Source organism: Psammomys obesus, unplaced genomic scaffold (genome assembly GCF_907164565.1).
Source record: "Psammomys obesus unplaced genomic scaffold, mPsaObe1.curated_primary_1811, whole genome shotgun sequence".
Taxonomy (NCBI): Eukaryota; Metazoa; Chordata; class Mammalia; order Rodentia; family Muridae; genus Psammomys; species Psammomys obesus.
The window spans coordinates 890,567-905,951 of record NW_026592439.1 but is presented as its reverse complement, the minus strand read 5'-3'; the positions used below and the strand labels follow the sequence as shown (position 1 = coordinate 905,951).

Here is a 15,385-nt window from a genome sequence, read left to right as displayed (position 1 = left end):
AGCTTTCTATGGTTCTGTGCTGTTAGCTCCTCTTTGTTGCTTGCATGTGTTCTTTTAGGCGGCTGCTCTATAAGATAAAAACTGAAGTCCTGAATGAGGCCTGGGCCTGGGGATCCCCAGAGCCCAAGATCTTGGGTTGACAGATGTGGAGGAGGAAGAAATAGTCCCCAGAGCACAGGGGACAGCTAGGGCTGGATACTTCAGGGACAGGGCTTGCAGGGAGGAAAGTATCTGAGCCAAACGGCCTGCAAGGGGAGAGCCTGGCAACAGTTTGCCTCCTGCCTGCAGTTTCCGGCCCCCTCCACCATTCCTTTCTGCTCTGTGGTCCCTCAGATTTCTTCTGTGTTCCTCAACGCCTTACCCTTTGTGATTTGGATCCTTCATTCTGTTGACATCTTACTACTTGATTATCCTGACAATTGTCTGTTCTCTGCTTCCTCCATGTCTACCCCTGCCTTCTACATCTCTCCATCTTTGAGTGTGTTCCCCCACACCTGAATCTCTATAACAGTCTCCTCTTTTCAGGTTTCTTCCCAAGTCTTTCTTTCTCTCCCCTTGCATCTCTACCTCCTGCAAAGACTTAGCAACCTGGCCCCATCCTCCTCCTCTGTCTATCTGTCCCCTCTATGTCTCTCTCACCCAGTGACTACGTCTCCCCACTTCTCTTCTGTGTCTCAGCATCTCCTCTTGTCTCCATCATTTTCTTCTGCTTTTCCATATTTTCTCTCATCTCCCCCTGGCACTTTCTCCCAAGTCTCAGTCTCCCAATTTCTTGGATGGGTTGGAGGGCGGGAGGGTGGGGGAAGTAGGATTGTTGTTGCTGGGGGCTCATTAGGAGGAGATTGGTTTTTAATCAGCACCATGGCAATGATGATGCAAGAACCAAGCCGCCACCTGATCCCCTGCCCTCCCACCCCCTCCTCAGGCCTTCTTTCCCCTCCAGCTCAGCCCATCTGCTGGCGCCTGTTCACCTGTCTGGGCCTGCCCAGGTGGGAGTTGGCACCTCCCAGGCCTGGGGGTGGGGAGAGGAGGGTAAGCTTGGGGAGGAATTATAGGACTCCCTATAGGGAAGGCCGCACCCTGGAGGAAGCCCAGAAAAGGTTGAGAAGGCACAGTGAAGTGGCAAATCCTTTCCACAACCTGTGCTCCTACTACAGTCTTCACGTATCATAAGCATTATCTCACTTATCTCCATGGCAACCCTAACGGTTATAATTTACCCCATTTTAAAGACAAAAAAAAAGATATTGAGGCTCAAAGGTCAGTACTTATCCAAGGTCATACAGCTAACAAAGCCCCTTTCACTGTAGCTCGCCATGCCTGGACCCTTTCCAGCCATGTTTGTTTCTGATACCCTCTGACGCTCAATGAAGACATCTTGCAGCTGAATACATGGGAGAATTTCCATGCTGAAACCCAGCCCACTGTGTTTTCGTGCTTCCCTGAGCCCCAGAAACTTGATCCCCTCTCGGGCCACCCTGCAACACACCCACACAGACACAGACACACGCATATGCACAGGCACAGACCCTGGAGGCGGCTGAGCTAGTGATGTGAACGTAATCAGTGCTCATTTGCACGTAATTTTGTATCTACTTTTCTTGTTGCTCATTTGATGGCCTGCACACTCAGGCAGCCCAGACTGCCCCGCCGTCCTCTCCAATCTCTGCTCTGCCTGTCTTGGACACCCTCCTTTCTTTCCTGTTAGCTCTTTCTTACCTCTTTTCTCTCAAGCTCCAGATTCCCTGTGGATCAGCTTAGGCTGGCTAGCCTAGAAAAACTTGTGGGGTCTCCATCTAGAATATGACTCCACTCCTGGCCTGGCGATGGGGTAGGCAGGAAAATGGAAGTGTGGAAGAGAGAGACTATCGGGCTGCTTGAGTCCCAGAATGACCAGTGCTGGGACCCGAAGAGTGGTGAAAGGAAACCGGTTAAGCTGGGTGTACTACCTGCGTGAGAACTTACTTAGGTTCTCTTCCACATTTGAGTGCCTGTTACTCATTCTTTTCATAGTTTTGCTGTTGGTGCTCTGGAAAGCCTTCTTCCCGGGAAAAGGGAGCTATGGAGAAGGGATGGTCAAAGCCCCTCTGGGACTCAGGATGGAACTCTGACATTTAAACCCAGCTTCTTTGGAGTCTCTGTCCTGCTACCTCTAGTGTGGGAGACTGAGGGTGGTTCATCTGTGGTCCTGCCCTGGCTCTCGCCCCAGCCCCACCCCTTCCCCAGCTCTCTATTTCTTGCTTATGAAATATGCATGGAGAACAGATGTCCCTGCTCCCCCACTCCCCGCCCCCCTCAGGGCCAGCCCCCGCCCCCAGCTCCCAAGGGGTTCCCAGATCCCTCTGCCAATGGCTGCCTGGCCTGGCTGTTTAATATTGATGAGGGGGGTGTCAGGGCCAGCCAATAGAAAGCTGGGGGTGTGTGTGTGTGTATCTCCGTGTATATATACACATAAGGCTGGGCCACCTCAGGTGTGTGTATGTGTCTGTGAGTGTGTGTGTGTGTGTATGTGTGTGTGTGTGTGTATGTATGCATGCACGCGTGAGTGTGGGTGACTCCATTATTGGACTAAGACCACCTCTTCTGCCTAGACCTTACATCTACCCCTCTCGTCTGTCCTGGAGCCTGTTCGGCCACAACAAGCTGCCTCCAAGAGCTCTAGAAACTGGTCACTAACTTTGCAGACAGATGACCCTTGGGCAGCAAGAAGAGACTGGGGCTCTCTACGTTGTCCCCTCCGCTTGCCACCTGGGATCCCTTGGCAGAGTCCTTCTAGGTAAGGGGAAACCATGGGCTGGGGATGTGCAGGCCAACCCCTCCCCTCCTAATCTCTGGCTGAAGTCTCCTCCTAGAACCTTCCTCTAATGCTGGGTCTCCCTCCGTCTCTGCCCCACTCTCTTGCCTACTTCTCTTGGATGCTTTGCGCAACCTCTGTTAGCTGTAGTTGGAGGAAGTAGGGTGGGAACTCCTATCTCGGATTCTTGGAATTGTTGCTTTTCTGCTCCTCAGAGCCTGAGACTTTGAGACCAGACCTGGAGGAAAGACTTGATGTGAAAATAAAAGCTGCTGCCGGGAGTGGAGGTGGGGAAAAGGGAGGGGCAGGTGGAGATGGGTCGTGACAGATGGGGAGCAAGAGAGAGAAAGAGGGAGGACCCTAGAGAGTGATGGAGGATGCAGGAACATGGGGACTGGACAGAGAGGGAATCCAGTTGTGATAGATGTACTGGGAACCCTGAGCTTCTAGTCCACCTTGGGAGCGGGGAGTTAGGGACACTGAACGTGTATCAGGAAATGTTCCCCCACCACCCCACGCTATTACTGTCCTCTTCTCTTCCTTTAGCCCCTAGAATATGGAGAATGTTCATAATTTCAGCATTAATCAGCTCCTGTTTGCGTCAAGCTTGGTGTGTAGGTGTCCCTCCACCATCAGATGCTGGTGATCTTTCGTCCCCTTCAGAGCTTTGTAACTGCTCTGGTCTTCTGTGGGGTAGGGTGGGGCAAGCCAGGAGAAAGGGTGGCTCCTGGGAGAGTGTCTGTCAGCTGTCAGCTGGAGAGCCAGGGCTGGGGATGAAGGGCATACGGCTGGGAAGAAGCCTCAGTTTCTGCTTCTATCAAGGCTGAGCTCACTGGGGAGGATGCAGTGATTCTGAGACCATCAAACTTAGTTGAGCTCTAAAAGTCAGCCTATGCCCTCCTGAGAAGAAATATCTTTTTTTTATTCTAATGGACAGGTTCTTTGGTTCTCTGGCCTACAGTGGTGATGCTGAAGAAGCTGAGCGATTCTGAGGGACTGAACTAAGATACCTGTGCCAAGCTCCATACATCCTAGTCCACTCAACAATGGCCATCTCTGTGTTCTCCCCTCTCCCCCAGCAAGAAACAAGCGTGCAGAAAGTCCCAAAGCCAAGGCTTGTAGTTCTCCCCTCATTCCCTTGGGGTTGCCCTTCCCCTTATTTATTATTATGCAAAAACCCCTCATGTAACAAAATTTGCCATCGCAACCAATAAGGGGAGAGCCTGAGAGCATTAAGCATATTCTCATTATGAGAAGCTGATCTCCAGAACTTTTTCCTCTTGTGAATGTGAAATTCTACACTCCTTAAGGAATAGCCAGCTCCCCTTCGCCTCCCCCTCCAGCCCCTGGCAACCATCATTCCACTTTCTGTTTTAAAGAGTTAGGCTAATGTTAGAAACTTAAATGAATGGAGTCATAGCACTTGTCTTTTTTCGACTGTTTAGTTCACCTAGTATAAGGTTCTTGAGGTTTAATCTATGTTGCAGTGTGACAGGAGTCCCTCCCCATGCCAGGCTCACAGTCTGTTATCACGAATATATCATATTTACATTCTATTTGCTCATTCCTCCACTGGTGAATATTTGAGTTGCTTTTGCCACTGCTATGAACATTGGTGTGCCAATGTCACACGTGTGCTGGAACATACTGTATTTCCAGTGTCAGTTTTTTGAGGCCAGCCGGGCTGTTTCCCATAGCAGTGCTACTACTTTATAATCCTACAAACAAGGGTTCTTTTTCTTCACATTCCTGCTAACATAGGTTTAGTTGTTTTAAGTGTTTAATTTTTTTTTTTTAATACACTGTCTCTGGTAGATGTGAGGTGATGTTTCACTGTAGTTTCAATTTGCATGTTTAGTATCAGCGATGTGCCATATTTTTTCATATGTATGCTGGCTATTTGTGCATTATCTTTGGAGAAATATCTCTTCAAGTCTTTTCCCATTTTAAAATTAGGTTGTTCATTTTTTCGGTAGTTTTGGACTATCCTTTTTCGAGATTGAGTATCACTGTGTATCCAGGATAGTCTCAAATTCATAATCCTCCTGCCTCAGTCTTCTGAGCAGTGGGGTTACACAAGCATATGTTGCCACACCTAGCTAAGAACCTCTTCATATGCCTAGCATATTATTCTGTTCTCAGATATATGGTTTAATTTTTACGGTGCTAATTGTTCTCTTTTGTGCACTACAGTTTGATGTAACTTTTTTTTTTTTTTTTTTTTTTTTTTTTGCTTATGCTTCTGTTCTCATATTCCCACTGCCAAGGACTTCCCCTCTGTTTTCTTCTAGGAATTCTGCAGTTTTAGGTCTTTGGTCCTCTTGTGCAGCCTTAGTTTGCCTGCTCGGTCTTTCCTAGCGCTTTCTTTTTCCCCTCTTTTAACTCCCACAGCTTTCCACCTGCAGGTAGCTCTCTCTAGCCTTGGACAGCCCTCCTCGCCAATTTTCAGTTCTCCTTTACCAGGATTCCCACCTCATTTCCCCCAGCTCTGAGCTGTCCACCCCTTCAGCTGTCAATTCTCAGTTCTCCCTTTCTCTGTTTCAGGCTGCAGGCTGGAATCTTGACCATGGAACCCTGAAGTGACTCTGCTTTCCAGAGCTCAGTGGCAGACCGTAGCACTCCCAAGCCCTTCCTGCCTCTCTCACAGCCCAGCTTTCAAGCTCCTAGAGGGAGGGGATTCAGATTTCACTAGGCAGGGGGTTTGCATCATGATGCTCAACTCCGACACCATGGAGCTGGACCTGCCTCCCACCCACTCGGAGACCGAGTCGGGCTTTAGTGACAGTGGGGGCGGCCTGGGCCCGGATGGTGCTGGGTCGGGGGATCCCGGAGTGGGACAGGTCCGGAGCTCGGAGCTTGGAGAGTCCGGCCGCAAAGACCTGCAGCACCTGAGCCGTGAGGAGCGCAGGCGCCGGCGCCGCGCCACGGCCAAGTACCGCACCGCACATGCCACGCGGGAGCGCATCCGAGTGGAAGCCTTCAACCTGGCCTTCGCCGAGCTGCGCAAGCTACTGCCCACTCTACCCCCGGACAAGAAGCTCTCCAAGATTGAGATCCTCCGTCTGGCCATCTGCTATATCTCCTATCTGAACCACGTGCTGGACGTCTGAAACTCAGCCCGCTTCCCGCCCTGGATTCTCCCCTTCTCTGTCACCATGCATTACTTAGAATGGCTGGCTCCTTCCCACCCCAGAGGACCCGGCTCACACCGCTAGTCCTGAAGGCCATTTTGTTTTCACTGGCCCAGGCATGTGAGGGATGTTCTCATGGGTTCTTTCAGAGAGTTGTTCGGGGCCTAGCTGATCAGAGTTGCTTGCTAGAATGGTTGGAATGGAGTCCTTTTGGGCGTTTTACTAAACCTAGCCTCTACTCAGCTGCTGCCTTTTCTGCCCTATGTCCAAGTTTTCAGAGACCCCGACCCTGATTCTCTCTCTTTTGGCAATGGTGGGGCTCAGCCTTAGAATATAAGGGAAATGTCTCCTGGCAGAGTGGGGAATGGGTTCCTAACTTCCAGACTTGTCTGTCCATGCCCAGGGGAGGGATAGGTTCTTGGAACACAGAGAGAAGAGTGAGGCGACTCCTGGGTAGCCAGGGACTGTAGAAAAACTCTGCCTTTCTTTTGTCTATCTTGTTCCTGAGGCTTAGCACACACAGACCTCAGATGTAACTTGGTAGTGAGTGCCTTTTTGGAGCTATCTGGCTGTCCCTTCCCACTTCTGCCATCCCAGCTTTCTCCCTCTCCCTGTGCCAGCCAGAAATAGGAAAACCTCAGTCCTGGGTTAAGGACGACATCTCCAAACAGCCCAGGGCACCTTGCAGAAGGCTCAGGACCTGGGTGGGGCAGTTCAGCAGCTGCTGCTTCCACCCCAGTGGACCCAGCAAACATGCAAACCCCATCAGCTCCTCCCTCAGATGAGAGGGGATGCCTGCTACCGCCCCCTGTGAGTGCTCTAGGGCCTTCTTATTACATTTCCCCCCTTCCATTCTTAAACTGCATGGAAAGGAAGGTGCCCCACCCGTACTACTAAGCCCCGCCTGAGCACCGGAGTCAATGGGCCTTAGAATCCCGTTAGAAGAAATGAACTCCCTGCTTTTCTCTGCTCCATTCACCCTCACACCAAACTCCTAACTCTACAAGGATATTTATGTATTTATTTATTTATTCATTTATTTATTTATAAATATTACTATTTATTACCAAGTTATGCACTTTGGGGTAGGGCCGAGGGGGCCCTCCCTGCTTGGATCCTTTTGCTTTTCCCTGGTTACTTCTTTCCTTGTATTGTTCCTTCCCCAATGCACGTATGTGTGGGATCCCTTCACCCACCATATCAGTACCCCTTCCTCAGCTCCTCCTGTTCCCACTGCTTCCCCCTGGAACAGTGCCCCCCTCCAGCCTCCTAGCTTCTCAACCTCTCCCCCTGCCCCCTTGACAATCCCACTGCAGTCCTTTCTACTCCATTCCTCTTACCAGCCCTGCTTTTCCCACCAAGAAAAAAAATACCACCAAGAACAGACCTCAGGATCTGTGCCTGGTGTCCCGTGTGTAAGTCTCTTTCTGGTTGCATTCCTAACTTCTTACGAAAAGAAAAATTAAAGTGACCTCCATCTAGTACCAGATACGGCTGTGGCTCCTTTGTATTGAGAAGCTGGCCTGAAGGTTATATAGGGTGGATATTGAGGGCCCTAGACATTGAAGCTTCTTCAGAGTGTCTGTGTCATCAGGGATTCACGTGGTAGATAAATGAAGGCAGAGAAGATATGCTACAGAGAGAAGAGGGCATACATTCACCTTAGCATTCACTGAGTGGTGCTTTCTGTTTTTCAGATCCTCCTCCCCGTGGTCTTGAAAGAAGGCAGCTGAGTGTCCCAATAGAACCCAAGTTAAACCTGCTTCTGCGGGTCCATGCTGCTGGAGAAAGCCATGACATAAAATTGAGGCATTGCCTTTTCTCTTATCATGTCCAGGCTAGGTCAAAATTATCCGAAACAGCAACTCCTGGGCCATTGTGTGTTCCTCAGCTTTAGACTCAGGAAGAAGCATCATATTGAGAGAATGAGAAAGGGGTGTGCGTGCGCGGGCATGCGCGAGCGCTGGGTGGCTGGGCTTGTAAGGCTGAGTCAGGCAGTCACAGATTCAAGTGTAGCTTCTAATCTAGTCCAAGATCCTGCCCTAAAGCACTGAAGGATGATGAGCGGGCACCAGAGGGATTCTAGAAAAGCCCCTAAAATCGTTTTTATAAAGATTTTTAGGCCTAGAGAGCACCTCACCCAAGGTCACACAACTAAGACTTGGAGTCAGGTATAGCTTCTTCGTGTGGGGTGAGTGGGTGGACTGAAGACAGGCTCTCATGTAGCTCAGGCTGGCCTTAAACTTGACAGATGGCTAAGAGCGATTCCACCTGTTAATCTCCCAAGCACTGGAATCACAGGTGTTTACTGCTGTATCTGGCCTCCCTAAAATAACCCAGCCTGCCAGAGCACTAATAAAACAGGGAGAACCATTGCATGGCTAAGAAGGCAAAGGTCTGGAAATCACTCTACAAGGAAAATATTTGGGGCTTTTGTTTTATTTTTGGTTTGGTGCTGGGGATGGGAACAGAGACCTCACACACTAGGCAAATGCTCTATTACTGGGTGAGGATGTCTGTCTTGATAAGGGTATATTTAGGGACTAGAGTATGTAGGTATGTATATATACACATATATATATATATTATCTATATTTTATATTTATAGTATATATTAAGGGCAGTTTGGTTGGTAAAGTACATACGTAGCATGCACAAAAACTTGGGTTTGATCCCTGGAATTGCATAAAAGGGGCACTCTAAGGTGGAGGCAGTTAAATTAAAGTTATTCTCAGCTACAGTTGAGGCCACCCTGGGATACGTGAGATTCCACCTCGAAAACAAAGCAAGCAAAGAGTAGATTTAGAGGCCAAGCCATGCTCATCTTCAAATACTAAGTGAAAGAACAAAAAATGGACTTACTAAGTGGCTCCAGAAGTTAGAATCACAGCCACTGAGCAGAGGCTGTAAGATACAATAGATTTTAACTCCAAGAAAAACCTTCATGGTTTTTTTAGTACCTGGAACTGTTCAGCCTCAGAATCACCTGTCCCAACAAAAAGGAATTCAAGCAGAGGGGCTGGAGAATCTAGTCTATATAGAGACACTTGGAGCACATACATTCCTACCTGAGGTAGAACTCTGGCTGGAGACCCCGGAAGAGCGTCTCCTAACATAAGGCCATGTAAAATGGCTGAAGGTAAAAGCAGTGGCAAGAAAGTGCCGAGACATTCTTCAGTACTTGAAGGATGACTATAGAATGCCATTAGCAAGAGGGGCTTGAAATAGAGTTAGAAAGAAACTCCTAAGATTTGATGTCTTCTCTCCTGCATGTGAGTTAAATGAAATATACTATGACCAGAGCTTGGCAAGAGAGTGGGCTGAACTGAGGCCAGGAAAATCTGAGAACTACAAGAGACCCGTGTCAGAAGGACCCTGGAAGATTACTGAGTCTAGCTCTCCTTTCCCTCTCTCCTTATAGCTCTTCCTCCCCGCATTCCTTTTTAAATTTATAAAAAATTTGAGACCAAGTATCACTATGTAGCTGAGACTGGCCTCTGACTCACCATCCTTCTGCCTCAGTCTCTCCAGTGCTAGAATTACAAGGGTACATCACTGTGTATAAATAACACCTTTAATTATCTATCTATCTATCTATCTATCTATCTATCTATCTATATCTATCTATCTATATTTTGAGACAAAGTCACATTAAATAGCCCAGGCTGGCCTTTCACTTGTCATCTACCTGTTTCTGCCTCCAGAAAACTTGGATTATAGGTGTGTGTCACTGTGCCTGGTGACAAACTTTGTTTCAAAGCCAGATGCCTAGCTAGAAAGGTGATGTAACTCACTATGATGACCGACTAGAATTATAACCCAAGTCCCAGGGTCGGTGTATGATTCTAAGTGAGAGCCCTATGCCTCTGGGCTCGGGGACCACCTCTGTCCCTCCCAGGCTGGAAAGCAGAAGCATTAGGAGCCCCTCCTCTCCTGGGTCCCTCAGGGCCTGAGGGTGGTGAGCTGCAGCTGTTCTGTTGCTAACTCCAAATTTCTTCAGATAATCAATTGGCCTCGGCTGCCGCTCTGCTCCGCGTGGCAGGACAAGGAAGGAGGCAGAAAGTGAGAGGGGGAAGGGCACAGGAGACAGGGAGGGGGAGGGGAGACAAAGTGGAGCGCTGAGGGAGATGGCAGTCCCTGGGCTGAGGAAAGCTACGGAGCTAATAGGCTGGGAGAGAGGAAAGGGACAGAACACCACAGTTCATTTCACACAGCTCTAAAGCAGGGCATGGTGGACTCATGCCTGGATTCCCAGCACTAGGCAGGCACAGCACGAGGATGTCTCCATGTTCAAGGCCAGACTTGGTTATATAGAGAGTTCTGGGCCAACCAGGTTACATAGCAAGACTCTATCTCAAAAAACAAAAAAAGAAATTAAATGAAACGACAAGATGAAAACTGAAAAACAAAAGCCAAACCCGGAGCCAGCAGGGTGTGAGTGAGGGGGGATGTAGGTTAAATTGGGGACCCAGGTGAGTGACAATCTGACAAGGCATCTCTTCTTCCCTCTTTGAGCATCCATGTACACCATGGCCTCTTTCATGCTCATGCCATGGCGACCACAGGCTCCTTATAGTCCCGTCTTATAGATCTTCTTATAGTCCCGTCTGCTATAATAATTGCTCCCCTGCATTCTATCTCAGAAAACCTTAACTTAAGGATCCCAGAAGGCAAGCCTCCAGCTTCAGAATGGATCTCTAAGCCAGTCCTCCCTATACACACACACACAAACACACACAGTATAGTAAACTGGTAGACATATGGTGCCTTTGTGCCCACACAATGGGGGCCCTGTTTGTGCCCCTTTACAGCCTGGGCAAAGAATACGGGTGCTTCTCTCTAAATCAGCTCACCCACACCTTCCTTCTCCATATCCTATACTTGCTTTCCTTGCCTCCTTTTCTTCCTCTTCCTGGGAGGACGAATCCTTTATCTTTCTGCTTCTTTCCAGTGACTTTTCCTACGCTCTTAAATTTGACCAGGTGTGAAAGGCGAGCTCACAAGAAAGTTGACACCACAGGTCAAGAGAAGAAGAACACAGAAACCCATTGGTCTTGAGACTGGGAGGTATGGAGTACGGGAGAAGCAGGCCCAGGTGGCGGCAGCAGCATTGTGCTAAAGGGAGAGAAGCCCAGCCCACACCTTGCAGCCAGAGGACTGGTAGCGACCCAGTTTCCTTCCCTCCCTGTCATTCCCTCCATCGCTCCCTTCCTCTCTTCCTTCTCCTCCTCTTCTTCCTCTTCCTAGTAGTACTGAGACAGAGCCTCTCACTCTTGAGCTCAGGCAGTCTTTGAACTTGCAGCAATCCTTCTGCCTCAGCCTTCCGAATGCTGGGATTACAGGCGTGGGCCACCCCACCTGGCTCATCTTTACTCTTTATACAATAAGCTAAGTGCCTGCTCTGCTGTCAACTTCTTCATCTGTAAAGTGGGAAGATAATTAAGATCTGTTAGAGTTCTGGGAGGATTCAAAGTTATTTGCATGAAAGTGCTCCTCATGCCTGGCAATGGTGGTGCTGGTCTTTCATCCCAGAACTCAGGAGGCAGAGGCAGCCAGATCTCTGAGTTTGAGGCCAGCAGAGAGAGAGAGAGAGAGAGAGAGAGAGAGAGAGAGAGAGAGAGAATGCTCCATACAATACATTCAAATGATACCTTGGGGGTAGTAAGCAGCAGGGCCAACCTGTACTTCTGTATAGTTTGTTCACTGTAGGAGGTAACAGCAGCGAGAGTCTGAAATTCAACTCTTCCACAACTCTTCCAAGCTATGCTCTAAGGAGAATGTATATACATCCTCAGGGAAGAGGCCCTGTGGATTCAAACTTCTCATTCGGGTTTCTGAAAAATTGGTCAAGAGTCAATCTTCTTTGGAAAGTTGAGAAGAAGAAAGCTGTGAGATACACTAACAAAAAACTGGAGAAATTATAGCCAAGGAAGCAGTGGAGGTTGAAAAAACAGAGTAGAGTGTCAGGGCCTTATTCTTTGGCTTCCTTCTAGAGAAGGAAGAGAAGTCCCTCTCTGCAAATCTTGATCATTGCTTGTTGAACACTGCCCCCTGCTGGCCACTAGCAGAGATGGTCTTCAGTCTTTCTTTTCCTGGTGGAGAACAACAGCTAAGAAACTGAAAAGGGGAAGAAACCACCAGAGAAAGAGAAATTGCTGGTGGGGTGTGCAACTCAGAATTCTGCTTCTGAAAGATGTGGGAAGGTGGAGTGCTAGGGTGCTGACTAGGTACATAGACTGGACTTCGTGTTTTATTTACATCTATTCATTGACTAGAATTTCACATCATTTTGTCTTTGGCTGTTTAATTTGGTACACACACACACACACACACACGCACACACACACACCAGACCAGTGCCTGTGCCAGTGGAGGCCAGAAGTGCCGGATGCCACAGAGCTAGAGTTGGAAACAAACTCTAGTACCCTGAGAAGTACAAACTCAGAACCTCTGAGCCACTGTCCAGTCCCTTCCGTACCCTTCTGTATGTAGGATTCTGGGTGGCAGCTGTCCGACAGGCAGCAAGAACAAGGAACAGTTTCCTCCTCTTCCATGAAGAGCTTGTCTTTCTCTCTGAGTTTTACTTCTTTCGTTCAGCTCCGTCAGCCACGTGGCTGTTTGCACATTGCCATTTTTGTGTTTTCTGGTTCCTGCCCCACTTGATTCTCAGCCCAGACACCTGCTTTTCTCTAACAGGGAAAACTTGGATCTTACAAGAGAAGCAAGAGGAAAGATAAGGGTCCGAGGTCACAGCCTGTCTGTCATCTACCTCTTTTTTTTTTTCTTTTATCTTCGATGGCATTCAAGCCCAGCCTTCCGTTTTATGGTCTTAGAAGATTATATTCCATCCAGTGCCCATGTGTACCCAGCCCTGCTCAGCACCACCATGCCTCAAATCTGTTTAGGATAGGATGGGGGGGGGCACAGAAAAAGGAACAGAAGTGGTACCAGAAAGGCGGATGAGGGTGGGAACAGGTAAAATCCAAGCTGGATTCTGGATGCTGGTGGGTCTCCCAGCTACTTGCAGCACCTGTAATCAGCAAGGTGATTACAGCGGCTGTGACAGCATGTTGCCAAGAACCTCTCCACACTCCCCCGTCTCAGATCCCCTCCTTCCCTGGACAGAGGGGCTCTGTTCCCATGTGTGGGAGTGCTGACTCATGGGTGATTCTCTCCAGGACTTGCCTTGGGAGGGAGAAAGCTCTCTCCCCAGGGCAACTGCATGCAATGGCTGGTTGGTATGGGCTATCCCAGCCTGAGAGTCCTTGTGGGAGCACCAGAGGCTGCTGAACTAATCCTGGGATTACCTCATCACCTAACAAGTTCACTCCTGGGAGTACCGGCCTGAGCACAGTGTCAGAAACAGAGAATCCAGTTCCCGCCGTGGATGAGGTTCAGTAACAGAATGCTCACTCAGCATATCTGTGTGAGGCTCTCGGTTCAATCTCCAGAAATGAAAACAAAACAAAAAAAGACAGAAAACAGAGAACAAAACAAAGCACTGTGGATCATCCCTGTGTTTTTGAAGCTAAGGGAAAACAAAACAAAATAAACCGGGGCCTGGAGAGATGGCTCAGCGGTTAAGCACACTGGCTGCTCTTCCAGATCGACTCAGGTTCAGTTCCCAGCACCCACATGGCAGCTTTGTAACCATCTGTAACTCCAGTTCTAGCAGACCTGACAAAACATCAATGCACAGAAAATAAAAATAAAATAATAATAATAAAAAAACACATAGATTTCCTAGGGAGCCTTCTTTGGAACAGCAATATTCCAGGTAGAAGGCGCCATTGATGAGGTGTGGGGCCTTGAGAAGGCTTATTGAGCAGTGTGGTATTACTGGAACAAAAATGCCAGGGGCTGGTGGGACAGGATAGGGAATGATAATGGTCAGGTAAAGGAGATAGTGTCCTACACACACTGATGGGAAAACAGTGGACAGGCTCTGAGAGGGTACATAGGTGTCATCATCATTCTATATGTTAAAAATGTCCCCGTTCCCCTCTATGCTTTCTTTTTCTCTCCTATCTAGTGTTAGGGGGTTGAGAGGGAAGAAGTAAAGGGATGGAGAGGGTGGAAGAGAGAAAAGAAACCAAAAATTAGGAAACACCAGCGTGGTGGCCCAAGCCTGTAATCCCAGCACTCAGGGAGGCACACGCAGGTGGATCTTTGTGAGTTTGAGGCCAGCCTGGTCTACCAAGGCTACACAGAGAAACCCTGTCTCATAAACAAACAAAAAAAGAGCTAAGACAGCAAGACTGCCTCCAACCCTTCTCCCATGTGAATAGGAATATATTTTCAATATTTCAATATATGTATGTTGAAACACACAGAGAAACATTATGACATAACACACACACACACACACACACACATACACACACGGGTTAGACCTAGGCAGGGAGCAGTTTTAGGCAGTTGCTAAGGGTCTGCTTTTGGGCAGTGGCGGTGGGGAAGAGGAAACAGGCTTAGGAAGCTCTTTAATGGTGAATCAACAGGTTGCCGTGACTTAGTGCACAGGCACAGTGGGAGAGAACCCCAGATTTCTAGCAAGGGTGGCTGGAGGAAGCGGGCTTCCACCTTCCAAAGCAGAGCGGAAAGGAGGAGAAGCTTTGCTGGGGTGGTGACTGTGGTGACAGCAGAAGGAGGAGGAGGAGCTGCACAAGGAGTCTGAGGCTCCTCATATGGACCCGTCTAGAAGGAGATTGGCCTCCTGGTTTGCAGCTGAAGAGCTGGGTCTCTTTATGAGTGATCATTCCAGAAATTTCCAACTCTACATACCCCGAAGAGGCTACCTTATCCCGCTACCCACCCCCACCACTCCTGACGTCGCCCACCAGCGCTGGCGGTGCGCCACCAGCATTCCGTTAACCTCACTGTCACACCTTTCTTCTCTCTTCCTCCCCCAGGAGCTTGTCGCCATAGGCTACCATTTTACCTCCCAAATGAGGCTGAACTTTCCTGTACGATCACCAGCACCTCTGTTTTCTTTCCACGGAGCTTTCGCAGTTGGTTAGATGTCTCCCTTACCTCCCGGGCCCTCTTCTCCAGTCCACCGTGCAGGCTGGCATCAGACTTACGCAACCACAATGAAAATCTAACCAGGACACTTCCGCATCCAGGTCTTTTCATGCCCCTCCCTCCATTATATCCAGAATAAAACCCACGTTCTCTAAGTTGGGATGAAAATTCCTCCACTGCGCCTCTCCTGCCGCGCGGTCCAGCCTTAGATGCCATACATGGTAGGGCAGTTCTCAAGAGCTCAGCACTCTCTGTCCTGTTCCAAAGTCCCGACTTCTGTGTCTATACTCGCATGGTTTTTCTACCAGCTCTTTACCTGGGATCCCCCTGCTCTGTCCATCACCCAAGACCTCCCGTGCCCTGCACTTCATCTGTGTTACGTTTTGCTCATCCTTCACGACTTCATCTGCAGAAGTGCACATTCCTCTAATAACGCCAA

General features: G+C 48.9%; 1 protein-coding gene across 1 annotated transcript; it reads left to right on the top strand.

Annotated features, from left to right (window-relative positions):
* Window positions 1-2,693: 2,693 nt before the first annotated feature.
* Nhlh1 (nescient helix-loop-helix 1) lies at window positions 2,694-6,565 on the top strand. Its single transcript, XM_055613290.1, has 2 exons — window positions 2,694-2,776; window positions 5,339-6,565. Exon 2 carries the CDS (start codon window positions 5,503-5,505, stop codon window positions 5,902-5,904), a length of 402 nt encoding a protein of 133 aa, XP_055469265.1. The 5' UTR covers window positions 2,694-2,776; window positions 5,339-5,502; the 3' UTR covers window positions 5,905-6,565.
* Window positions 6,566-15,385: the final 8,820 nt, after the last annotated feature.

Coding starts and splice junctions, on each gene's coding strand:
- Nhlh1 (XM_055613290.1), top strand. CDS start 5,503: ATGATGCTCAACTCCGACACCATGGAGCTGGACCTGCCTCCCACCCAC.